This window comes from Lithobates pipiens, unplaced genomic scaffold (genome assembly GCF_037356315.1).
Source record: "Lithobates pipiens isolate NorthernLeopardFrog02 unplaced genomic scaffold, aLitPip1_a1.2 Scaffold_16, whole genome shotgun sequence".
In the NCBI taxonomy this organism is placed as follows: Eukaryota; Metazoa; Chordata; class Amphibia; order Anura; family Ranidae; genus Lithobates; species Lithobates pipiens.
The window spans coordinates 127191306-127217225 of record NW_027507748.1 but is presented as its reverse complement, the minus strand read 5'-3'; the positions used below and the strand labels follow the sequence as shown (position 1 = coordinate 127217225).

Below are 25920 nucleotides of genomic sequence, written 5' to 3'. Positions count from 1 at the left end.
CTGTTAGACAGGTTAATTTGGTTGTCTGCGAGCTGGTGGTAAGTAGGCTTTGGTTTTTTCCCTGGGCATTCCCCAGACCTTGTTGTTACCTGTTGTTTAGCCTTCCAAAGCCACTTACTGCGATAGCCAGCTATAGATGAGGGCGGTGGGCAAGTTCTTGATAACACAGTAGTGTTTGCATTGGTCCAGCAGCGCACCAACACCTTTGCTGCCATTGTGCTCTTGCTGGGTGTTTGGTGTGGTCCTGTACCTTTAAGGAGGGGTGGCTCCCCTTCAGTCCACCTGCCCTCATCTAACCATCAGAATGCATGTGCCTCCACTGCGGGGACACCATGTTAGTGTTAGGACCACAGATACCAGGGTGCCTTGACGTGGCTCTGTGGCTCACGCATGCGTTTGCAAATGCGTGCGGACTAAACCCCTGTTTTTAACGCATACTGTTAGACAGGTTAATTTGGTTGTCTGCGAGCTGGTGGTAAGTAGGCTTTGGTTTTTTCCCTGGGCATTCCCCAGACCTTGTTGTTACCTGTTGTTTAGCCTTCCAAAGCCACTTACTGCGATAGCCAGCTATAGATGAGGGCGGTGGGCAAGTTCTTGATAACACAGTAGTGTTTGCATTGGTCCAGCAGCGCACCAACACCTTTGCTGCCATTGTGCTCTTGCTGGGTGTTTGGTGTGGTCCTGTACCTTTAAGGAGGGGTGGCTCCCCTTCAGTCCACCTGCCCTCATCTAACCATCAGAATGCATGTGCCTCCACTGCGGGGACACCATGTTAGTGTTAGGACCACAGATACCAGGGTGCCTTGACGTGGCTCTGTGGCTCACGCATGCGTTTGCAAATGCGTGCGGACTAAACCCCTGTTTTTAACGCATACTGTTAGACAGGTTAATTTGGTTGTCTGCGAGCTGGTGGTAAGTAGGCTTTGGTTTTTTCCCTGGGCATTCCCCAGACCTTGTTGTTACCTGTTGTTTAGCCTTCCAAAGCCACTTACTGCGATAGCCAGCTATAGATGAGGGCGGTGGGCAAGTTCTTGATAACACAGTAGTGTTTTTCATTGGTCCAGCAGCACACCAACACCTTTGCTGCCATTGTGCTCTTGCTGGGTGTTTGGTGTGGTCCTGTACCTTTAAGGAGGGGTGGCTCCCCTTCAGTCCACCTGCCCTCATCTAACCATCAGAATGCATGTGCCTCCACTGCGGGGAAACCATGTTAGTGTTAGGACCACAGATACCAAGGTGCCTTGACGTGGCTCTGTGGCTCACGCATGCGTTTGCAAATGCGTGCGGACTAAACCCCTGTTTTTAACGCATACTGTTAGACAGGTTAATTTGGTTGTCTGCGAGCTGGTGGTAAGTAGGCTTTGGTTTTTTCCCTGGGCATTCCCCAGACCTTGTTGTTACCTGTTGTTTAGCCTTCCAAAGCCACTTACTGCGATAGCCAGCTATAGATGAGGGCGGTGGGCAAGTTCTTGATAACACAGTAGTGTTTGCATTGGTCCAGCAGCGCACCAACACCTTTGCTGCCATTGTGCTCTTGCTGGGTGTTTGGTGTGGTCCTGTACCTTTAAGGAGGGGTGGCTCCCCTTCAGTCCACCTGCCCTCATCTAACCATCAGAATGCATGTGCCTCCACTGCGGGGACACCATGTTAGTGTTAGGACCACAGATACCAGGGTGCCTTGACGTGGCTCTGTGGCTCACGCATGCGTTTGCAAACGCGTGCGGACTAAACCCCTGTTTTTAACGCATACTGTTAGACAGGTTAATTTGGTTGTCTGCGAGCTGGTGGTAAGTAGGCTTTGGTTTTTTCCCTGGGCATTCCTCAGACCTTGTTGTTACCTGTTGTTTAGCCTTCCAAAGCCACTTACTGCGATAGCCAGCTATAGATGAGGGCGGTGGGCAAGTTCTTGATAACACAGTAGTGTTTGCATTGGTCCAGCAGCGCACCAACACCTTTGCTGCCATTGTGCTCTTGCTGGGTGTTTGGTGTGGTCCTGTACCTTTAAGGAGGGGTGGCTCCCCTTCAGTCCACCTGCCCTCATCTAACCATCAGAATGCATGTGCCTCCACTGCGGGGACACCATGTTAGTGTTAGGACCACAGATACCAGGGTGCCTTGACGTGGCTCTGTGGCTCACGCATGCGTTTGCAAATGCGTGCGGACTAAACCCCTGTTTTTAACGCATACTGTTAGACAGGTTAATTTGGTTGTCTGCGAGCTGATGGTAAGTAGGCTTTGGTTTTTTCCCTGGGCATTCCCCAGACCTTGTTGTTACCTATTAATGCTGCCTTTATTTACATATCAATGCCATTGGCCTCAGCTATTTACATATGCATATGACTGCCATTTACATATGAATTCTAGTATTTACATGTAAACACAGGTCTGCAGGTGAGTCATCTGTACACAATAGGGCAGAGCTGGGCAGCATTAGTAGCAGTACAGGACTAAAACTTCAAGGGACAAGGGAATGTAAACTGGGATAGTTGGCAAGCATGAGGCAGATGCTTTGGGCCCCACAACAATGACAGGGGCCAGGGCAGCTGCCCCTTTTGCCCTGCCTTAAAGATGGCCCTGAGAACGGCCGAGTGTGCTGAAAGCCGCAGAGAATGTCCGAGAGCTACCAATCGCCGCCGAGATACACAGGACATCTGCTCTGTAACTCGGTGGCGTCATTTTTAAAAGGCAAGCCTGCAAAAGACACTGACAAGGCTGCAAATGACTGACAAGGCTGCAATAGAAGGCTGCAAATGACTGACAAGGCTGCAATGGAAGGCTGCAAATTACACTGACAAGGCTGCATTAATGGGCATTTAAGTGTAAGTTTTTTTGCTTAAACTTCCTTCCTAAAAGGTTTTTTCTTTAAAATTCCCTCCTAAACTTGGGCTGCGTGTTATACACCCATAAATATGGTATATTAAAGTGTATCAGTGTAGTTTTACTGCAATCTATTGTAGTGTGTCAGTGTAGTGTGTCAGGTCAGTTTTACCTCAATGCATTAATGTGCATTTGTACAGTTTTACTGCATTATATTGTAATGTATCTGTGCAGTTTTACTGCTGTATATTGAAGTGCGTCATTGCCGTTTTACTGCAGTATATTGTAGTGCGTCAGTGCAGTTTTACTGCAGTATATTGTAGTGCATCAGTGCAGTTTTACTGCAGTATATTGTAGTGTGTCAGTGCAGTTTTACTGCAGTACATTGAAGTGACATTTCTGTCAGTGGCAGTTCTCAAGTTAAAGTGCATCAAACCCCACTTTCCATTGATTAAAGCGCATCCATCTCTATTACATTTTGGTAATAAGCCCCCTCCCCATCATGTCTGGGAAGCCAACAAGGAGAGGCAGACATTCCCATGCCACTGTGAGGGGGGCAGCAGTGTATGTGTCCACAGACAAAGGTGGATGTGTCTGTCCTCAGGTAGGGAACCATTTTCTCTGTTTAGTGATGTTGCCAGTGCTATCCAGCCACAGCATGCAGAGGAGGTGGTTGACTGGCTTACTAAACTATCCCATTCCTCCTCATCCTCTACCACTCAAGCAGAAACTAGTGCACAGTCCATCACAGCTGCAAAAGTGGCTTATTCTGCCTCTGTGTCCACAGATACCCCTGCCATAGCCCCAGCACCATGCATGGAGGAGTTATTTGAACACAGCATCAGCCACTTGCTCTTTGATGATGCACAGGCTTTACTGAGGTTGGTTCTGACTAAGTAGGAACATGAGCCTACAGAGAGGGGAAAACACTGATAAACAACAAATTGGCAGTCATTTTCCCCCAGCCGCAGCGTATTGTCAAGTTGGCTCCAGTGATGATGAGGATGAAGGGGGTGATGATGAGGTCACTAACGCAACTTGGATTCTGGATAGAGCAAAGGAGGCAAGTGAGGGTGAAGCACAACCCCAATGAGGTAGGATGTATTCGAGAGGCAGCCATCATGAAACAGTAGCGAGCAGTCACCCTAGTCCATCAGATTGTGGAGCCCACATCCCAGTCTGGGCCTTTTTTGCACATGTGCAGCCAATCACACTGTTGCAATTTGCAAACTTTGCCTCAAGCAGATCAAGCGTGGTAAAAACACCAGTCATTGGGGTACCACATGCTTGACAAGGCATTTAACCTCCCACCACTTAGCCCGTTTGCAAGAGCACCTGAAAGCCACACTTATTTTTAGATAATGTACTTATTACTGATAAATGAGACCAGGGACAGCTTTGAAGCTCACAGCTGAAGATTTGTCTTCACTAAGTTCTATCTTATAGTGAGCAATGAGTCAAGTAGCTGTAGCTGCATAACATTGGAGCTGTGTTTGCCTGGGTCTATCACTGTTTATTGGGTTATTCTGAATATATTTTGGTTCTGCATTTTCTTTTTGGTTCTTTTCATGAAGGATGCTATGAAATGGGCAATAGAGGCAATGCGTCTCTGGGAAGGCTCCCTTTTCTACCAGTCCTGGTGACCATGGTCATGGATTTAGCTATTCTCTATTCAAAATCAATGTTTTAGCTACTACATATAACTCTTTAATGACATATATTTTATCCAATTTCAGATGCAGCAAGCTCCTAAAAATGCTTCTGGGCAAGTTTCTTTTCACATAATTCATTTTTTCTCCTTTAGAGACACCCAGAAGCTTACAGTAGGCTTAGTCAAGAATAAAAGGACATTTACATCGCTTAGCAAATGGTCACTGGCAATAAAAAAAAAAACACTGATGCTCAATGTCAAGATGAAAACAGAAGCTATGGTTCATAGGCAAAGTTCTTATATGAATTTAAATAATTATTTTCAATGCTGGTAACCTATAGTTTAAAAAAAAGGAAAACAAAGAATGTTGTATCCCAGAGATTACAACTATTGCTGACACTGTAATGCAAGGCTACAGTCACAGTTGGCAGTTAGCAGAACACAGTGTCATATCTACAACCCGGGAGGAATTGAGCCTTTGCAACTTCCACCAGGAAGACCTCAGATTACCATCTGAATCACAAGGAAATGTGGAAATGAAAGCTGGACAGGAAACACAACCGAGTGAGTGTTTTCCGAAAAAGGAAATTAATCATTTTTGTCTGCTGAGTCCACTGGTAATGACAGCATCATCAGCAACAAACTTTTAACTCTTTAACATGCTAATGACAGTAATCCCCATCTAATATACCGATTAACCCTAATAATCCAGATAGCAAATAATTGTGCTGCAAGTTTGAAAATGACTTGCTAAGCTAGTGCTAGACTTGCCAGGCTTAACACGTTTGTTCCACAATTGCAGCAAGTCCGCATTGCATGACTCCAGATCAACTTTCTTTGCAACCATTCTGCAAGTCTGCTGCAAGTTCCGGTTCAGTTATGTTGTGTTATAGTTATCCCACCACAGGGGGCACTGTGGCTGAATTTTCATCACTCATCTCTGCTGTAAGGTTTTTCTTTAATTGGCGCTGGGGAGTGGTGTGCAGAGAGGTGAGTGGTATCCATGAGATCTGACATGGAGTTCAGAGAGGTAGAAATCAAGGAGTGACTAACCCTAATATCCCTTTGGTGAAGCACAATTTGGAATGTTTTATTTTTCCTTGTTTATATTTATATGCTAGCAGCTCACCTTAAAGCGGAGTTCCACCCAAAAATTGAATTTCTGCTTTTCAGAATCCCCCCCCCCCCCCCCCCCCGTGTCACATTTGACACCTTTCAGGCAGGAGGGGAGAGCAAATACCTGTATAATCCAGATATTTGCTCCCACTGTTGGCCATGGATAGCCGTAGTATATTTATGCCATATCCGGCCCCTTCTCCGTCCCCCCCCCCATTGTCTTCTAGGAGACACACAGGTCCCAGAAGACAGCAGGGACCAGTAGTATCGCGCAGCTTGACTCACACATGCGCAGTAGGGAACTAGGCATGCATGTGTGTGATATATATTACATATACATACAGACACACACACTCTTATGATAGAGCCGGTACAGTGAAAGAGAAGTAAGTTAGCACTTCATGAATGGCAGAACTTGTCAGAGGGAGATATTTCCCATCTCCCTGCCTGCACACAGAGCGATAATGCTAATATGCTTGGGGTGATTAGGGTGTGCCCAGGCACACACCCTGCGCATGCCAATGATCACCAGTTAATTGCAAGAAAAAAGAAGCAAGCAGCGCAAATCTATAATGCCATAATCTGGTGATAGTGAACCCACTGCTATTAACCTAATCCCTTACTGTACACATGTGAAATACATTCAATCCAACAATCATATAATGATAAACCCTGTATCATTGCATAAAATAATTCATCTATCATACAAATGGACTTTATGTGTTGTTATGTGTTATGTGGATTAGGTTAATAGCAGTGGGTTCACTATCACCAGATTGTGGGATTATACATTTGTGCTGCTTGCTTCTTTTTTCTTGCTAAAAATGGAGACTTGATTAACTCTGGTTATAGACTTGCAGAGCTCTTGCTATAGATGTACCACTGCAACTTTGCTCTTGCTAGTGACTTGCCACGCAAATTTGTTACAAATTGGAGAAGTGTCAACTAGAACTTGTGCTTCAAGTGTTCTGAAAGTGTACAACTTGCCAGGGAAGAGGTGCAGCAAGTTCAAAAGACTTACAATTCAATAATGCCACAAAGGTGTGGCAAGTTATCCTTGCTATCTGGGAAACTGCTTGCAAAATTTTAAATAAACTTTAACATCAGAAATATTGAAGGACTACATTGATCTTTGCCACCAAGAGAAACAGTGGATTGTACCACAACTGAAGTATATACAATTCACTGAACACAGTTTGAAGCGGGTAGGACATTTTGAAAATGATAAGTGAATGGGAATTATGGCATGATGTACCCACTTTAACTGAACAATAATTCTAACGCTCAACTCTGAGCAGGGTACCATGTATATAAAAATCCAAGAAGCATCAGGATCAAAGGTAGACTGGTTGGGAACTACTAGATGCACAAGGGTCTCAGACAACTAGAGTCTCATACCAGATTTGTATATATAGAAGTAATCATGTGGAGTTCTCTTTAATGCCCAGCCTTGTGTTAGGTTGACTAATACTTACAGGGAGCAAAGTAACTCCAGGATTCTAGGCTAGCAAAGAAGCAGAGATCTATGGCCAATGTTCTCAATGAGACACATGGTACGCTTAGTTGCCACAGGATGAGTCACTGCACAAGTTGTAAAGGCAACAATATGGTACACTAGACTCCAATGTTGCCAGCAGACACAAAGCAGTATCAAGGGAACCTGTGATTATACAATCTGGTTTTGTTTTTATTTCTATAGTGAGCGACATTATTTAAGGGTGACTAGAGCACTTAACCAACCAATACATTTTGTTATGCTGGCAATACATGATATCTTCTTGGATCACTCAGGATATCCCTAACAGAATCTCTATCTTCTTCCAACTGCCTCAGTCAAATGTTGTTCCTCCCCCAATGGATTTTCCATAACTTATAATAAATAAATGAGTAGTTGGCTGAAATAGTGGTATCCTAATGATGGCATCCTGGGAGGAAGAACAGACACCTTGTACATACGGTCAGATTATTGAACGAATTTTCATCCGTTTTTTTGTTTGATACTAGTCTCAAATCAAAAGTGAAGAGGGTACTATCAGAATTTTTTTGGACAACAGAATTCATCATCAGAAGTGATGTAATGGAGGTTATTTACTAAAGGAAAATCCACTTTGCACTGCAAGTGCACTTCGAAGTAAAATCGCTGTAGATCCGAGGGGGGCATGCAAGGAAAATAAAAAACAGCATTTTAGCTTGCGCATCATTGGATGATAAAATCAGCAGAGCTTCCCTTCATTTCAGATCTACCCCTTAGATTTAGAGAGACTGCACTTTCAAATGCACTTGCAGTGCAAAGTGGATTTGCTTTTCGTAAATAACCCCCATTGTGTTGAATTGTTTTGTATGTGTTCTTTCATTTCTGAGCATGCCTAGTCTTGCTCTTTGGATTTTTTTTTTATCAGAAAACCATACTAATGAAAAGAAAATCGGATGTTGTGGTCACATCAGACAAAAATTTTCAAGCCTGCACATCCAGTTTTTGTCTGCCGAAAATTCGTAATTGGATTTCAAAAGCAGCATACTAACGATCGGAAAATTGGCAGATCGTTCATTGGGCGAAGTTTATCTTCGGATTTTCTGACCGTGTGTATGGGCCTTAAAGGGATTGTAAACCCTTTACAACCACTTTCACCTACAGGTAAGCCTAGATTAAGGCTTACCTGTAGATGCTAATATCTCGTAAACCTACGTGGTTTTTCCCCTTACGATGAATCGTTCTGCGCATGCACCGATGTATTCGGCATAATTTAGAAAGGGCACGCTGTGCCGTTTCTAGCTGGGGTCATGCCGTGACTGGCGGCTCCCATGTGCGTGCACGGGAGTGACGTCATACGACTCCGGCCAGTCACAGAGCATAGTAGCCTATTATGCTTTACCTTTGCAGGGAAACAAAGAGGAAGTAAAACCCATCAGGGTTTACTTCCTCTTTAAGAGCTATACGAATGTTGTGTGTGAGCGAAACCATTGGTTCTTATGCAAATCTATGTCAGTATAGGGTGGGAAGTGAGAGAAAATATCTCTAAAGTGAGGTAAACCCCCTACCAGGCAGTTGCCATTAGAATAAGTGTCCCTCCTGCAGGATTTTAACCTCACCTTTTTATTGACCGCTATTTATTTATTTTTCCTCACTTGCAAGGCCAGTGGTCACCAGGATCAATAGAGAGAGTAAATCAACCCAGCAGAGACACAGAGATCAATCAAAAGCTGAGAGGGGTTCTAACCTTTCCCCCACTCCTTCCAAAACGAAAAACAAAATGGCTTTAGATTTATTTTATATAACTTATTTCTGCTTTTTACAGAAACAGTTGCATAGAAAAAAAATTTTTTTTCAAGAACAGAAAGTTAACAATGCCAATGTACTTAAAAATAAGAGAAATGATCATGGCCAACAGAACCACATCTAACATATCATTAAAGTCGCATCTCCAGCTGCTAAGCCAGGACCAGCCTTCTCCTCCATTCTTTCAAAGTAGCGTGTTTTATGAATATGTAAAATATTAATTCTATTCCTAAGAATAGCCTGACAGGCTGTCAGATCTGCCCTGTGGGAACAAAAAAAAAACAAAAACCTTATGTGCTCTACCAATTGGCATTCCCTTTCTACCCCCGCTTTAAACCTATAAAGGTGTCACAATGCTACACTTCTTGTTGTAAAGGCCCATTTAGAAGTAATTGTGATCCCTTCCTCCCACATGCCCTGCCAGAACACCATTGTGTTGCAGCCTTGTGCATCCCCTGCTTCTTTCTTTTCAAAGGATATTTCTTGCATGTTTTTCTTTCACAGCGGCTTCTTGAGTGTTGATAGCTTTGTTTATACTCACAGTCTGAAAAAGGAAACAGAAGAGAGAGGTGAGAGAGGACCTACACACAACAGACTGATAATAAACCAGTAAAGGCAACATTCAGCATTGCAGCTGCTTCTCCGCCACCCCAGAGCCTGGTGGATAGGCATTAGAAGGGATTTTAAAAGCAACAGCTGGAATGCCGTCCCTGGCCCAAATTCTCTCTGCGCCAACTGAATGGATGTGTATTACATGCATCACAAACATTTGATAGTTCTACAAATCCACGTAAAGCGTTATACTAAGGTAGACTGCCCTTAACAAGCTACAGAACATATTACAACTTGGTTTATGAAAATACATGACTTAAACTTAAAGGGTTACTAAACCCAGGAGCCTGCATTCACTATATCTGGTCTCCCACGGTACACAGAACATGGAAATGCAATTATTTTAGTAAATATAAACTGCTAAAAACCTTTTCTCATCAGCAGTATACAGTATAGCAGTCCTGTGACTATTAATGTCCAGCCAAGTACTGGTTACAACAGGGGACTCAAACCGGTGGCCCACCAGCTGTTGCAGAACTACAATTCCCATGAGGCATTGAAAGGCTGACAGTTACAAGCATGATTTCCATAGACAGAGGCATGATGGGACTTGTAGTTCTGCAATAGCTGGAGGGCCGCCAGTTTGGGAACCCTGGGTTAAAGCTTTTAGGAGTTTTCTGACTATCCTATGAGGCAGCAGGAACCCTGACCCTCTGTCTGGACAGTGCTTATTGGCATTGTGCTGATCACATGCACTCGCCCAAGAAAAAAAAAGCTCTCTAGCAATACTCACCAAACTGAGCATGTGCAGTTGACTCCATAGACTCTGTGTTATCAAGAAATTATTTGGGGACAGTGGAAGGAGGGGAGGATCAGAGAAGGCAAGATCAAGCAACCTTTTTACACATTGCAGAGGATTAACCCCTTAGGTTCCACAGTGAGTATAACCAGCATGCTCTACTGCATATACAAACTGATTTTACTGTTGTGGGTTTAGTAACACTTTAATATGTAAATAATTGTGAGCTTGACGAAATATAGGGAAATTAAAACAAAGATGGAATAGTGAGGGGAAATATTTAGCTAGAAAAGAGCTACTTGTTATCCCTAGACTACAGTTATGAATTTCTATAAAAAAAACAAACAAAAAAAAACAGGCGAATGGTACATACACCAATTGGTAGATTGACTTCTGTATAACTAGGATGCCCATAAATGGATCAAAATTTGGGCAGTCCCTGCTAAACCGGCAAATTATCAATCTATGTATGGCTGGCTTAAAGCGGAGTTCCTCCTTCTCCTCAAAAAATTTAAAGTCAGCAGCTATACATACTGTAGCTGCTGACTTTAAATATTAGGACATCGACGTCGGCACCGCAGCTGATTTTTGCATCGGCTGTTGTGTGCTGCCGCTGCCATTGCCGGTAAGGGAACCCGGCAGTGAAGCCTCTCAGCCATGTCCCTACTGCGCATGCGCAAAGTGTGCTGCTCTCTCCTACAGACCCCACAGTAGGGGGAGGGAGGAAGAGGGGGCCGGACGCTCCCCCCCCCCCCACCCAAAAGGTGCCAAATGTGGCATCGTGGGGGGGGGGGGGGGGGAAGACAGATTAGCTGAAGTTCTACTTTTGGCTAAAACTCCGCTTTAAGAGAAGAGATTTCCAGAAGACATATGTGAGCTGATCTAGAATCAGATAACATGAACCTGCGCATTCTGTATTCAGATCTCTATCAGTTCACTTCAGGAAAATTTATGGTAAAGAGGTTAGACAATTAAACCTCTGTTTTCAAACTAACAGTCATTTTGCAGGTAATTATTGCATTAAAACTCTCACAACCCCTTTAAAGAATATATTTCATCCAAATTTATCTCTTAAAATCTGATGTACGCTATTGCTAATCCATGGGTGGCCCTGTAAGCCCACCAGAAAACTGTCACCTGTACTGGGCCAATCATAAGGAGCTGAGGCAAGACATGTGTATCTGTGAGGCTGTGGGAGGCAGAGAATACTTTGGCTTCTAATGATTGGCTGAGTACAGTGACAGCTTCCTGTTGGGATAGCTCAGGTTGGTTCAACCAAGGATCCGAACATGCTCCAGCTCATCTCTAGTAGGCACCACTTAGCTTGACAAAATTTTGACAAAAAAAATCAAAGAGTCCAGGTGGAAAATTGTCAGCCGTACAGTGACTGCATCCAATCAGATAACTCAGAGTACAATTACTGACAGCGAAGATTCCTTCCATCCACACTGTTTGGTGTGAATGAGGGAATCCACAGAATTTTCTTATACAGCCAGTGGCACTGAGGTGGTTTTAAGGCGTTTTATTGCTAGAAACAGCACTTGTAAAGCGCCTCCTATTCATTTCCGTGTGTCTTTTCACACTGCGGTGGTGCACTTGCAGACATTAGGAAAAGCCCTGCAAGCAGCATCTTTGGAGCAGTTTCGAAATGCTGCCTGCCCATTGAAATGAACGGCCAGCACCTGAAAAGCGATTTTAACCTTGTGTGCTTTTAAACCCTTCTTTGGCCTTCCATTGCGAGTTAAAAGCATCCTACCAGTGGCCAAAAAGTGCTGCTTAATTAGCGCTAAAGCACCACTAAAACGATCAAAGCTTTAGCGCTACCACGGCCGTGACCCCAGTGTGAAAGGGGTCTTACTGGTGATCCTGATTTTCCTATCTGATGCAGCCACTATTGTATTACATAGTTCTAGGCCAAGGAAGGGGCAATATGGCCGCTCCCTGAGCTCCCAGTAGGAATGGATGGGAGAGTAAGCTGGGTGAATCACTGCAAGGTTCAGTCTGACATACACTGAGGTAAACAGAAACTATTCTTTTGGCTGCTTTCCTGTTTTTATGCAGTTTATTTCCCAGAAGGAAAACGGAATAACAGGGCATGTCAGCCAAACACATTATGCCGTGCCCAGTACTTGATATCCCCGGATGGGGGGAACAGACCACTGAAATAAATAACTTCTCTATACAACAAGTGGTTTTGTGCCTGTGATCAGTTATGGGTCTTAAACTTGATAAACTTTATTAAACGTTATGCCTTCATAGCAGACTGACAACTTTCATACCTTTCATTCCTTAACTTTCATACTGCCTCTTTCATACCTGCTTTTTATATTATCTACCCGTTTATTATCATTTCCTAAACTACATCTCCTGAAATATTCTACAAAATGGGGAAATGTTTTTCACTAAATTAACAGACTACTTTCCTCTGAAAATTAGTCACAGCCACATTTCTGCCATACAGCATATTGAGAAATATCAGATACAAGCCCTTTACTAAGGAGGTGTGACCCTAAACTGTCCTGTCAGCCACCATGTGCACCAATGCTGAATATCACTTCCCCTGCAATAGGAAGGGCAGGCATATGTGGACACAACAGGGAATTTGCTGATTTGACTCTCCCTATTTTTTTTTATTTTTTTTAAGTATAACAGTGTTCCGTACAAAATGAAAGTACATTTCTGCTATGGGTCTGTCTATTTTGCAATAAGATTATAATTTTGTAATGTTATATACAGTGCCTTGAAAATGTATTCATAACCCTATTTGTGAGTTTAGGCACTAATGTTGGACAATAAGGCCTTGCTTGCAGTCTCCGCTCTAATTCATCCCAAATTTGTTCTATCGGGTTGAGGTCAGTACTCTGTGGAGGCCAGTCAAGTTCCCCCACCCCAAACTCGCTCACCCATGTCTTTATAGACCTTGCTTTGCGCACTAGTCCAAATCATTTGGTGAAGGGGGGAATAAGGTGTGGGGTTGTTTTTCAGGTGTTGGGCTTGGCCCCTTAGTTCCAGTGAAGGGAACTAGGCTACTTTCACACTGAAAACATCCGGTGTTAGTGGTAAAACATTGCTAGTTTTAGCGGCGCTTTACCATAGTTTTAGCGGCACTTTTCACCCACTAGCGGGATGCTTTTAACCTCCACTAGCAGCCGAAAAAAGGGTTAAAAGTGCCCATGTTGTGGCCCTGCCGAAGCGATTTGAAGGCCATTCGCCAGCGTTGCCCATTCATTTCAATGGGCAGGGCCTTTTGGGGGAGGTCTATACACTGGTGCTCCTATGGATTTTTTTATAACCTAACCCTGACTTGTACTTCTCAACAACATTGTCCCTTACTTGTTTGGAGAGTTCCTTGGTCTTCATGGCAGTGTTTGGTTAGTGTTGTCTCTTGTTTAGGTGTTGAAGCCTCTGGGGCCTTTCAAAAAGGTGTGTATATGTAATGACAGCTGATGTGACACTTAGATTGCACGCAGGTGGACATCATTTCAGTAATTATGTGACTTCTGAAGGTAATTGGTTTCACCAGAGCTTTTTATGGGCTTCATAACAAAGGTAGTGAATACATACGCACATGCCAATTATCAGGTTTTTTTTCTGGAAAATAGTTTTATGTATAAATTTTTCTAATTATACTTCACCAACTTAGACTATTGTGTTCTGATCCATCACATATAATTCAGATGAAAAAAACATTGAAATAAAGGCTGTAATGTAACAAAATAGGTAAAAAGCCAAGGGGTGAATAATTGTGCAAGGCACTGTAGACAAACATTCCATCCCTGAAAAATCTGGCTTTTGTCCTGTTATCCTTAAAGATATGAACATGAAGGTTATTGAGGAGAACAGAGCAGACACCTAGATGTGTTTGTACACAACTTTAGTGAGCTTTCAGTTGGCCCCAAGAGCCTCCAAACTCAGCATGCTCAATTCTGTACATCTGAAAATATGAGTTGAGGCCTGCACCTTCTGAAAAATAAATTCTGATATACCCAACCTTAAGGCCGGGTTCACACCACAGCGATGCGGGAACGCCGCAAATCCGCTGCGTTTTCCCGCATCGCACACCTCCCGCCGGCAGTTCACACTGCCCTATGCGGACGGCTGGGAGTGTCAATGATATGTTAATGACACCCCCAGATCCGTCCGCATATCGCAGTGCGATCTGCCGACTCGCACAGGAATCGGATCGCATGGTGTGAACACCCATGCGATCCGATTCTGTTGCGGACCAAAAAAAGGGTCCCGTGCGAGTTTGCTGCGGGAGCGATGCGAATTCAGCCATACTATCTGTATGGCTGAACTCGCATCGCTACGGAGATCGGATGTGATTTGCGGTGCGAATCACATCCGGATCTCCCCCCGCAGCAGTGTGAACCCAGCCTTAGAGTAAAGTTCTGGCCTCCCCCTTGCGAAAATAAAGTTGCGGACTGCCCCTTCCTAAAGTGGAGCCTGGACAGGCAACTACCTAAAGTTAAGATGTGGCTTGCCTCCTTTTTAAAGTTGAGCTATGCCTTGCCTCCTCCTAAATTAAATATTATTTATATGTGGAAGGCCGGAGTATTTATCTCTATGCATTTCACTGAAAAAAAAAAAGACATCTCCAGAATGAAGCCTCACAATGTAATTATAAAGGTACAGGCCATTTCACCATGTATAATCTCCTGCTTAAAACTTCCCCTGTGTGCTCACGACAATCCCAGCAGACCCAGTTATAGCTCTGTAGAGTGGCATCGGTGGATGTGGCAGTACAGTATCCAACACCAAATATTTTTATCTATCAAAAAGTATTTATTTATATCTATCACCCTGTTTCCTAAATAATATATTTATTTATATATCAATTTAAGATAATTTAAGATAATTCAGGCAGCTCAATAAAACAATACACTGCCTTTATGGCCAGCAATACATGGTTGGAATCTCAGCCGGCAGGAACAGGCCAAGATTCAAACTGTTAATGGGCAGGCTGAATGTACCCAGTTGATCGATTGCAACCAGCCTGCCAGATTCTCTTACGATTATCGCTAGCAGCTCCTATAGCCAATACAGATAATCTCTGTCATCTCCTAACAGGAATGGCTTCCCCCACAGGAAGCAGACAATAGCTCATCAGGAAGGATTCCCCTGTCAGCACTGTGTATGTTGATGGAGGAATCGTGCAAATTTCTTTCCCACAACCTATGGTTGCAGGAGAGAAATTTGCACTGTGTATGGCCTATTGATGTAGAGTAGCTGATATATTATCTCAACAGCTGGTATGTAACAGAACTGGCTGTAGTTGCTAATCCAAAAATGTAAATATCTAATACAAACACCGTAACAAAACTACAGAAAAGCAAGCATGAAAAAATGTGAGTCACTATAAAAACAATTTTAGGTTAAATAATTAAATCAATGGGTTTAGTTCCACTTTAAGGTGACATTATTCAGTGTAGTTTTCCCACTGGATGATACAAAAAAATAAAGGGAGGAGAGAGGGTGCGGACAGTTGCTGAGGCTGTCCTCTCATACACTCAAACCAAGAGGAAATGCTGAACAGGAACAGACCTCCTGGCCTTTGAATAATTTCATCTTGAAAGTTTTAAGATTTATCTTGATGAAGAATTATTTCACTTTCAATAATCAGTACTATCTTCAAACTCAGGGAGGGGGTCATTTTGTGCCACTGCTTATGCTAATTTGTATCTGGGTGGGTGGGAGAGACATATAACTTCTGACGATTGGTATGCACCATTTCTGGACCATGTCCTACTATGGTATAGGAACATCAGTGGCCTGTTCATGGTTTGGACTGGCACCAGAAATGGGCTACTGGACTTCATTCATGCTCTCAACTCCAACAATTTTTATCTGAAATTCACATTCAGTTTTAACACTACTCAGATCTCCTTTTTGAATCTGACTATTGCCAAACATTTGGATGGTACTTTACGTACAGACTTATTTCGTAAACTGATGGCTGGCAATACGCTACTCCATGCGTCAAGTGCCCACCCTCAACCACTGGTGTGCAGTATTCTGCACGGAGAATATTTGCGCTTACGAAGGCTTACGACTGTACCCTTGAGACAGATTTTTGGATACAAGCTAATGCTCTACGTGATCAGCTTCTTTTGAGAGGCTAATCACATACTAATCTAAGGAGGGCATTTAATTGAGCACTAGCTTGCCCTAGGAACTCCTTGCTTTACCCTCCACCTAAGCCTAAAAAAATGTAAACAGTCAAAGTTGTCACTAAATACTCTGCCCATCATCAACAATTCAGAAAGATACTGTCTAACCACTGGCATCTGCTCAAGAACACCATGTCCTGACTAGGCATGTGAGACCTACTCCCGAATTGGTGTTCCGGAGAGCCTCTTCTTTAAGAGATCGGTTGACCAACAGTCATTATCAAATACCAGAACTGTTGTCGACTGGGCCCAAGGGTACCTTCCAATGTGGAAACTGTCCCCAATGCCTATGGACCTTTGAGGGCACTAGGTTCCAGCTACCAAACGGTGAATTGTTTAAACCACGCTTCCATTCTGATTGTAGTAGGATGGGTGTAATTTACCTTATCTTATGCAAATGTAATTCCTATTATGTGGGTAAAACAATAAGAGAACTCCATCAGAGAATTGGTGATCATTAATATTATTCTAGTAGTGGCAAATTAGCCACTGTGGGTAGCCATATTGGCCTGTATCCCCGTTTTGACATCACGGCGGTAAAATTTCTGGTTCTTGAGTGTATTAAAGCCCAAAAGGAGGGACTGGGACAAGAGATTACCTTGTAATGAGAAATACTGTGGATTGAACGTTTGAATGCCACCACTCCTGGTCTCAACTAAATGATCTCCTACAAACCTTTTATGTCCTGGGCTGATTAATCTGCCAGACTTCATGCCTTGTTTTTAATTTTACGTTTTTGAATGTATCGTATTAATTGTGTGGAGAATTTATCTCCGACCATTACACCGTATTCTAAAAATAGCCACTGTATTTCTATTTGTGATGGTTCACGTTTTTGATTGTCTTGGGTTTATCCCATGCTCTCAGCCGATTGGTTCTTGCGTGCCTCCTCTTTTCCCTTTAAACAGCAGCCACGTGACTCCCCTGGTGGAAGTGGTTGGTCTTCGAGAAGGCCACTTCCCACTTGTATTGCCTTAGTTTTGGGCTATCTGCCCATTTGACATGAGTGTGGGGAGCCAAACCCAATGACGTCACACAGCGCCGGCATTTTGTCACCTTCCGGGTTGGGGAGATCATTTAATGTTAATGCTACCTGAATCATTAATGTGTACTACCTTCTAGTTACATTCTATCCTGCTGTTCCACTGTAGTAACAACTGTTTCCCCCCTTCCCCCTCCCCTCTCCCCCCCATCCCTTCCCCCCTTTTTTCATACTACACTCCTTCCCTTCCTTCCATCTCCTATCCCTTTCCCCTCCCTTCCTTCTCCTGTCCTTTCCCTCCCTTGCCCTCACTATGTTTCTCCTTCCCCAACCCCCCTTCTCTCCCTGCCCCCCTCCTTCCCCCTTCTTCCCTTTCCCCCTCTTTTTCCTTCTCCCCCCTTTTTCCTTTCCCCATCCCCCTTCCCCCACATCTTTTTTCCACCTTCCCTCCCTCTCTTTTTCACCTACCTCCCCTGTTTTTTGTTTTACCCCATTCCCACTCTTCCCCCCCCCCACCCCCCCTTGCTGTCTCTTTTCTTATATTTTCCCCTACTTCCTCTTCCCTCTTTTCCCCTGTCGTTTATTCCAACGGAATCCTGTATATCTCTTACCCATTACCCTGTACATTTTCACTACCTTAGAACCTTTACTCTCCGCTAATAATCCCACCACGGGGGGGAATCAATTGGCTTTTTTGAGACCTTTTTTGGCTTTGGGCTCTTGGTTAAGCAACCTCTCAATGTTATTGTTATTGCTGTTCTGTTAATATTATTTGCTTGCCAATGTGTATGTACACATGTCCTAAATAAGCTACCTGTTTTTATAGATTACTCCTCCTGACAAAGTGGCAATAAGACCGAGCAACTAGTAGAGGACCTTTAATCTATCAGGATAACTCCATTATCATATATCCCCTTTGGGAAAAAAACTATGAGTAATTATATACTGTATACTGTATGGTTTAATTTCCCTTTTTATTGAAATATTGATTCTGTTCAATTGTATGTTTTTTGTATGTAATAAATGAGAATTTTTCCTGAAGTTGATTGCCTATCAGTACCGGGATAGTCCACAAGCATTTCCTCTTGGTTTGAGTGTGAGGACAGCCTCAGCAACTGTCCGCACCTTCTCTCCTCTCTTTATTTTTATATAATATTTGGATGATAGTACTTTTTATACTTCAATATTTGAAACTGTTTATCTGAGGCTATACTCAAAAATTTCATTATGGATGATACAAAAAGTTATGTTTGTGTGAGATTCGGTGTTTTCAGGTGTTTTAGCACTACAAATAATGCCTGTAAAGCGCATGTGAAGCGGATTTTTTCCGACAGATGTTGGCTCAAACTTGTCTTGCATACACATGGTCTCATAAATTTGGTCAGAAATTGCGAACATCAAGAACGCGGTGACGTACAACGCGTACGACGAGCAGAGAAAAATGAAGTTCAATAGCAAGTGTGGCTCTTCTGCTTGATTCTGAGCATGCGTGCAACTTTGTGCGTCGGAATTGTGTACACGTGGTTGGAATTTACGACAATGGATTTTGTTGTCGGAAAATTTGAGAACCAGCTCTCAAATTTCGTGTGACGTAAATTCCAATGGAAAATGTCTGATGGAGCCTACACACGGTCGGAATTTCCGACAAAAAGCTCCCAACGAACATTTTCCATCGGAAAATCCAACCGTGTGTATGGGGCATTAGTGTTAATAGATTCATTGTAGGGTGAACTTCAATTAATCTATGAATTAATCTAATAGATTAATTGTAGGGTGAACTTCAATTAATCTATGGAACCTACACACGGTCGGAATTTCCGACAAAAAAGCTCCCAACGAACATTTTCCATCGGAAAATCCAACCGTGTGTATGGGGCATTAGTGTTAATAGATTAATTGTAGGGTGAACTTCCATTTCACCTGTTTTTTTTTTTTTTTCTCTCTGTACAAAAGAGGGCTATCCTTATATCAACATATCAGCAGTAAGAATTGTTATTTGTATAAACATTTAGTATGATCCCGAAAAAAAAAATGAGAGAACTGGAAGAGCCCACGATAAAAGAATGGTTCGAAAAAATAGACAATATTTTTAGGATGGACTACTTTGAAAGGGAGGAAGAAGGGGATAGCGAACCCCACAGAAAATGGGAAATATGTAAAACATTTAAATTAACGAAGACATATAGCGAGATTTATGGGTTGTAGGGATATTTTCAAGGGGGGAGGAAGGGGGGATAAAGTAAAGTTTAAAAGCATAAAGAGTTAGAGGAATAGGAAATAGACAGGATCAAGATCACGTGTGGACGGGTTAGGGCCTATGGAGTATAGATAAGGAATACCTGATATTGTCCTACAAATGTTATGTTTTTTCTGTGGTTGTATAATCTTATAGATATGATACGGTCCCTTATTTTCACTCTATTTTATTTGTAATGATGAAAAATTTACTTAAATAAAGAATAAAAAATAAAGAATTGTTATTTGTATGAACAACTACCAAGGTTAGATTTCAACTGCAATTTTTCTAGGTGAATTTGATTGTTGCCTGAGAAGGAATTATGACAAAAATGTGATACATGATGTCCTGTGCATCCATGCTACAAGTTACATTGCACAGCTCAAGATAAATAGTTATGGGAGTAATGACCCCACTTCTGTAAGGATGGCCAGATGCCAAGATTGAAGATCAGTTTATGAAGATTTGACACTTTGGATAATAGCTTTAACAGCTGTATCTAGTGGAAAACTCAAAAGGGCAGGTATAAGCCAATAAATTCAGTAGAAAAACAGTGGCAGTTGCTGTAGGTCACCTTGATCTTTGAACAGCAGGACAGAAATGATTATGCAGAATCCAGCAAAGGAAGATTGGATGATGTGACCTGGATCTAGAGTTCAGCTCACAGTACAGAAAGGTCAGCTGACAATCCGTCTTACAGCTGTTGAGCATCAACTGTCGGACAAAAATCCCCTGAACAGCGAAATGTGAACAGAGTACCATATGGACAATCTTTTCTCAGAGCGTCCATGTGATTGTGTCATGATGCATAAGGAACACTCAGGAACAGTGTGCATTTCAGCATAATGTTATGATGCACTCAGGTGTTAATCATTTTGATAACGTCCAACTTGTTTAAATACAGAGTCACTGCAGGTAAGACTGGATAAAACTGAAAAGACTGTCTTCAATATCACTATATACCTACCTGCAACTTAGTCATTTTTCATAAAAGTATTATCTGCACACCTCATACACAGACCCTGAACCAAAGAAATAAAAAATACTTTGTACCATAAGGGTTCATTACAAACCCATCAGTAATTCAGACTAACTGCTTTATAGCAATATAATACGAAAGGTGGGTGCACATACCTATTCATTCAGCAACAGGTAAAATTGCCTGTATTAGCGTTTTCAAATATGGTGCAAATTTATTTTAAAAAGTTTTGGATTAACGTTTTAAAATGTATTTATAAATATATAATAATATTGTGTGCACTTATTCACCTGCCATACCAGTGAGCACTTCCCTTCTCCACCTCTACATTGACAAGCACTTCCTCCCTCCTCCACTGCATCAATGTGCACTTTCACTGTCCTCCACTGCATTGACATTAAAGTAGAACTATAAGACCCTTTTAAGACCCCTTTCACACTGGAGCATTTTTCAGGCGCTATAGCGTTAAAAATAGTGCCTGCAAAACGCCCTAAAACAGCTGCTCCATGCACTCCAGTGTGAAAGCCCGAGGGCTTTCATACTGGAGCGGTGTGCTGGCAGGACATCAGAAAAAATCCTGCCAGCAGCTTCTTTGGTGTGGTGAAGGAGCGGGGAACTCAGCGCTCCTCCACCGCTGCTCCCCATTGGAGTCAATGGGGCAGCGCCGCGATACCGCCAGCAAAACGCTGCTCCGGCGGTGTTTTGCGGCCGGATTTAACCCCTTTTCTGCCGCTAGTGGAGGGTTAAAACCGCCTTGCTACTGGCCGAATAGCGGCGCTAAGATAAAGGTAAAGCAGCTCTAGAAATAGTGCCACTTTACCGCTGATTCCCGAGGCGGCTCGGTGTGAAAGGGGCTTAAAAGAGCTTTGACCATACTACTCTTGTGGGTCACTTATGCTCTCCTGTGACCCAGAATCAGCAGGCGAAAGCCAGCTGCGGGCTGATGTCACTGAGCTGCTCCAGTTTCTGGATCTATCCCAACAATATTGTTGGGATCCACCCAGAGCACTGCTGAGAGCCTGAGCCAGCGGCTCCCACCCCTCTCTCCTGCAGGTGCACTATTGAGTACTGGAGGGGCAAAGCACAGCTGCTCTGTGATCAGAGCGATGCTGAGAACTGAGCGATCAGTAGTCATGTTATTGCCCAGTTCTCAGGCTTAGAGCTAGCAGGGGACAGCTGCAGCATCAGACTGATGCTGCAGCCATATAGGTGTGTGTGTGTTTTTTCACACTTCTCTTTTAAAAATTGAAGAGCACACTGGCTTGGAACATGCGGGCATAAAAACATGTTCTGCTACTAAATTAACTGAACACCTAAATAAAGACCTAAAATGTACAATAATTAAAAAAATATATGCAGCTGCTTCTTTATTATCTTGCATTTAAATTTTTTTATTCAATTAAATTAAGCCCTTTTGCAATGCTAGTACAAATCCCCAGAGCGTGGTTTTATTTATCTTTACAGTCAGTTCATGCAATATAGTGTATGGTTATCACAGAGCAGTATGACTCCAAGCACTAATGTATTCCTAAACACACAAATTTATGTGGCGTAAACATAGACAAATAACTAGGACTCCTGCTTGAAAACATATATCTGGGTCAAAATATAAAAAAAATGCATAGAGTTTCAAAACTACATAGTCATCTATGCAGAAAATGTAAATGAAATGCTGAATTGTATGTTAAAGACAGTACGTAAACTGCAAAAGGTGTAATTTTAATACAATTTTTTTATTTATGTCTTCTCTGTGTCTTTATGTTTTATAGGAGACAGATATTTCTAAAATGCAATAAATGATATTCATACAGGAAACCAAGACCATATTATAACTGGTGATTTAAAAAAAAAATATCCAGGTTTTGAGTTAATGCTTTAAAGCAGGGGTTTCAAACTGGTGGCCCTCCAGCTGTTGCAAAACTACAAGTCCCATCATGCCTCTGCCTGTGGGAGTCATGCTTGTAACTGTCAGCCTTGCAATGCCTCATGGGACTTGTAGTTTTGCAACAGCTGGAGTTTGAGACCCCTGCTTTAAAGGAATGCTCCCATTTGCTGCTGACATCTCTTTGTATTAAAAGAGAAGTTCAGGATTAAAAAAAATATATAACATTTAAACTCACCTAGGTGGATGCAGCATCAATCCAATGCTGCATCTGTTCCTGCTGTCCCTGCAGTGATAACTGAGTGATCAAACACTGCTGATTACTCAGTTCTCAGTATTCTGTGAGCAGAGAGCCATTACTGTCAGTCACCCGGATCTCTGCTCTCCCCTCCAGCGCTCACTGGAGGGGGCAGGAGGGACTGGTTTAGGCTCTCAGTGGATTGCATAGAATGCATGAAGGTAAAAAACCTTGAGCATTTACAACCACTTTACCCTCTTGCAGTCCACGCTATAGCCGAATGACGGCCACAGCGTGGCCCTGAATTTACGGGAGGCTGTCATATGACGACCTCCCCTTTGCACGCGCCCCGCACGCCACCTGCAGGGCACGTGCTGTGATCACCGAGTCCCTGAGACTCGGGTGATCACAGATCCGAGTAAGGGGCCGCAGGGGCTGCATACTCAGTAGGATTACACTACCCACAGAGATAAAAACATTACATTTTTGTGTGGGTAGTGACCACAACTGCTGGTAAGGGGGGGAGCTGTGCCTTGCATTTTACACCCCCTTTTTTTTTTAGAAAACATTAATGGAATGCCACCTTGAGCTGAGTGTCCATGCATAAAAATGCAGGGTCACACAGAGACCTGCAAAACGCAGCAGAAAGATGCAGCCATGTTGCAGTGGACAGCTGCGAGGAAGAGCAAATGGGGCGCACAGAAAAGCATTGTTTACTGTGTGCCCCTAAGGACAGCTGCCTTTTTCCTTATGCAGAAAAACACAGCTCTTTTTGCAAGTGTGAACCGGTCCTAAGGCCTCATTCGCACCTGAGCGTAGCAGAAACGCACGTTGCCGCTTGCTTTTTTTTCATGCATTTTGAATGGCTGCCCTATGTGTGACAAACGCCCCAAAGTAGCTCCAGAACCATTTTGATCATTAAGCATCAGATGTTTTTTTCAGTGCGCATTTTGGTGCCTTAGTAGTGTGTTTTGCCACGCGGCAAAGTGCGCCTTCACTGACAATTAATGCCATTGCAGGACTGACCTGTGATTGCAGCGTGTTTTCAACATGTTTCCAAGACACGCAGCATAATGTAAATTTTTGTGTGTTTTGTCCCACATTTAGGAAACACGTAGGTGTGAATGCAGCCTTAGCCTCCACTCACACTTGTGCGAATCCAAACTTCAGGGTGCGACTTTGATCTGACTCTTTGGCACTATGTCGCCTCAAAAGTCATATCAAAGTAGTGCAGGCGCCTTTTCTAAGTCGCTGCAACTTTAAGTTGCTCCAACCTGAATGGATGCCATTGACAGCAATGGGCTGCAACTTGTCATGCGACTTTATATGTCCAAAGTCACACAAATCTGAAATTGAGCCTTAGTTATTACATCTGCTTCTAAAAGTGACCATAAAACTAAAGGTCTCATATCACTTCCACGTTGTTTATTTTTTTGACTGAATTATCTTCCCTTAAGCTGGTTATACAAATGAGCACATTTCTGGCTGTTTTTTGCTGAACTGGCCCTAATTCAGGAGTGGGTGGCCCTGTCAGTACCCTCCTGCTCGACATCCTACAATCTACAAATCAAAGGATCCAGGCGGATAATTCTCAGCCAGATAGTGACTCTAGCCAATCAGCTGCTGTCACTGCTTAGCCTCCGCTATATTCTGATAGCAGCTGGCGCTGGTTGGCAGAATACAATAACCTCAGAGGGTGATTTAGAAACTTAGATTTTTTTTTTTTTTTTTAGCCTGTAGGTTGAACTTAAAACATCTGTTAGCTTTGGGCATCAATGTTCTTTGAATATGTTGCATCCAGTACTGCTTATATTTGCCAGTAATCCATACAATGCGTATATTAGTTAACACATTCTAATAAAAGTTGATTTGAAAGCAATAATGAAATAGGGTTCACCAAACAAATGTTGCCATTCTGTGGAAGAAGTTTAAATATCAGAAAAATATACTGGACACATATGTAAAACATTGACAGATTCTGATACATTCACACAGTCATTTTGTTTTTAAATAGACTCTTATGCCCTGTACACATGGTTGGAAATTCCGATGGAAAAGGTCCGATCGGATTATATTGTCGGAAAATCCGATCGTGTATGGGCTCTATCTGACATTTTCAGTCGGAAATTCAGACGGAAAAAATTTGAGAGCAGGATCTCAAATTTTCCGACAAAAAAATCTGATCTTTTTCCGATCGTTTGTAGAGAATTCCGATCGGACAAAGTGCCACGCATGCTCAGATCAAATTACAAGAACAAAGCTATTGGCTAGTAGCCTCAACGTAGTCTCGTCGTAACGAACGAACGTCATCACGTTTCGAACGATTGGATTTTCCGACAACTTTGCCCGACCGTGTGTTTATCCAGTTTAGGATAAAATCCATCCGAAAAAATCTGACGGATTTTGTTGTCGGAATGTCGGAATGTACCGTGTGTACAAGGCATTACAGATAATAGTATAGTCACACAGCTCTGATATATCTGCATGCTCATGCGGTAATACCAGATTTCACCATCAGGGGTACTGCAAATGCTTTTCAACAACACAATGTGAAAGATTGCGCATAAGTGATGGTCTGTTTAGCAATCAGTAAAACATGCATGACTTAAAGGATAAGCATAACTACTAGAGCTGCACGATTCTGGCTAAAATGAGAATCACAATTTTTTTCACTTAGAAGATAGATCACGATTCTCTCACAATTGTCGCAGCGTAACATCATCTTTCACATTAAAACAAAAAAATTGGCCCAACTTTACTGTTTTTTTTTTTTTATTTTTTATTCATTGAAGTGTATTTTTCCCCAAAGAATTATGTTTGAAAGACCGCTGGGCAAATAGAGTGTGACATAAAATATTGCAATTGACATTTTATTCCCTAGGGTCTCTGATAAAATATTTATAATGTTTGGGGGTTCCAAGCAATTTTCTAGCAAAAAATATTGATTTTAACTTAAGAAAAAGTGTTAGAAAAAGATTTAGACTTTAAGTGGTTAAACTACCTGCATTTAGTTTTTTTAAAACTTGGCAGACTGCCTGGATTTTTTTTTCACACAGAAGTTTATCCCTTTGCTCTAATGCCCCATACACACGGTCAGAAATTCCGATGGAAAAAGTCAGATCGGATTATGGTGACGGAAAATCCGATCGTGTGTGGGCTCTATCGGACTTTTTCCGTCTGAATTTCTGATGGAAAAAAAAACAAAATCCGATCAGACTTTT

General features: G+C 42.6%; 1 protein-coding gene across 1 annotated transcript in view; it reads right to left on the bottom strand.

Moving 5' to 3' along the window:
- Window positions 1–25920, bottom strand: part of HIP1 (huntingtin interacting protein 1) — a 174165-nt gene that overhangs the window by 114580 nt on the left and 33665 nt on the right. Inside the window, exon 2 of the mRNA XM_077480445.1 lies at window positions 9342–9405. Coding sequence (XP_077336571.1) covers window positions 9342–9405 — 64 coding nt within the window. The remainder of the gene's footprint in view (window positions 1–9341; window positions 9406–25920) is intronic.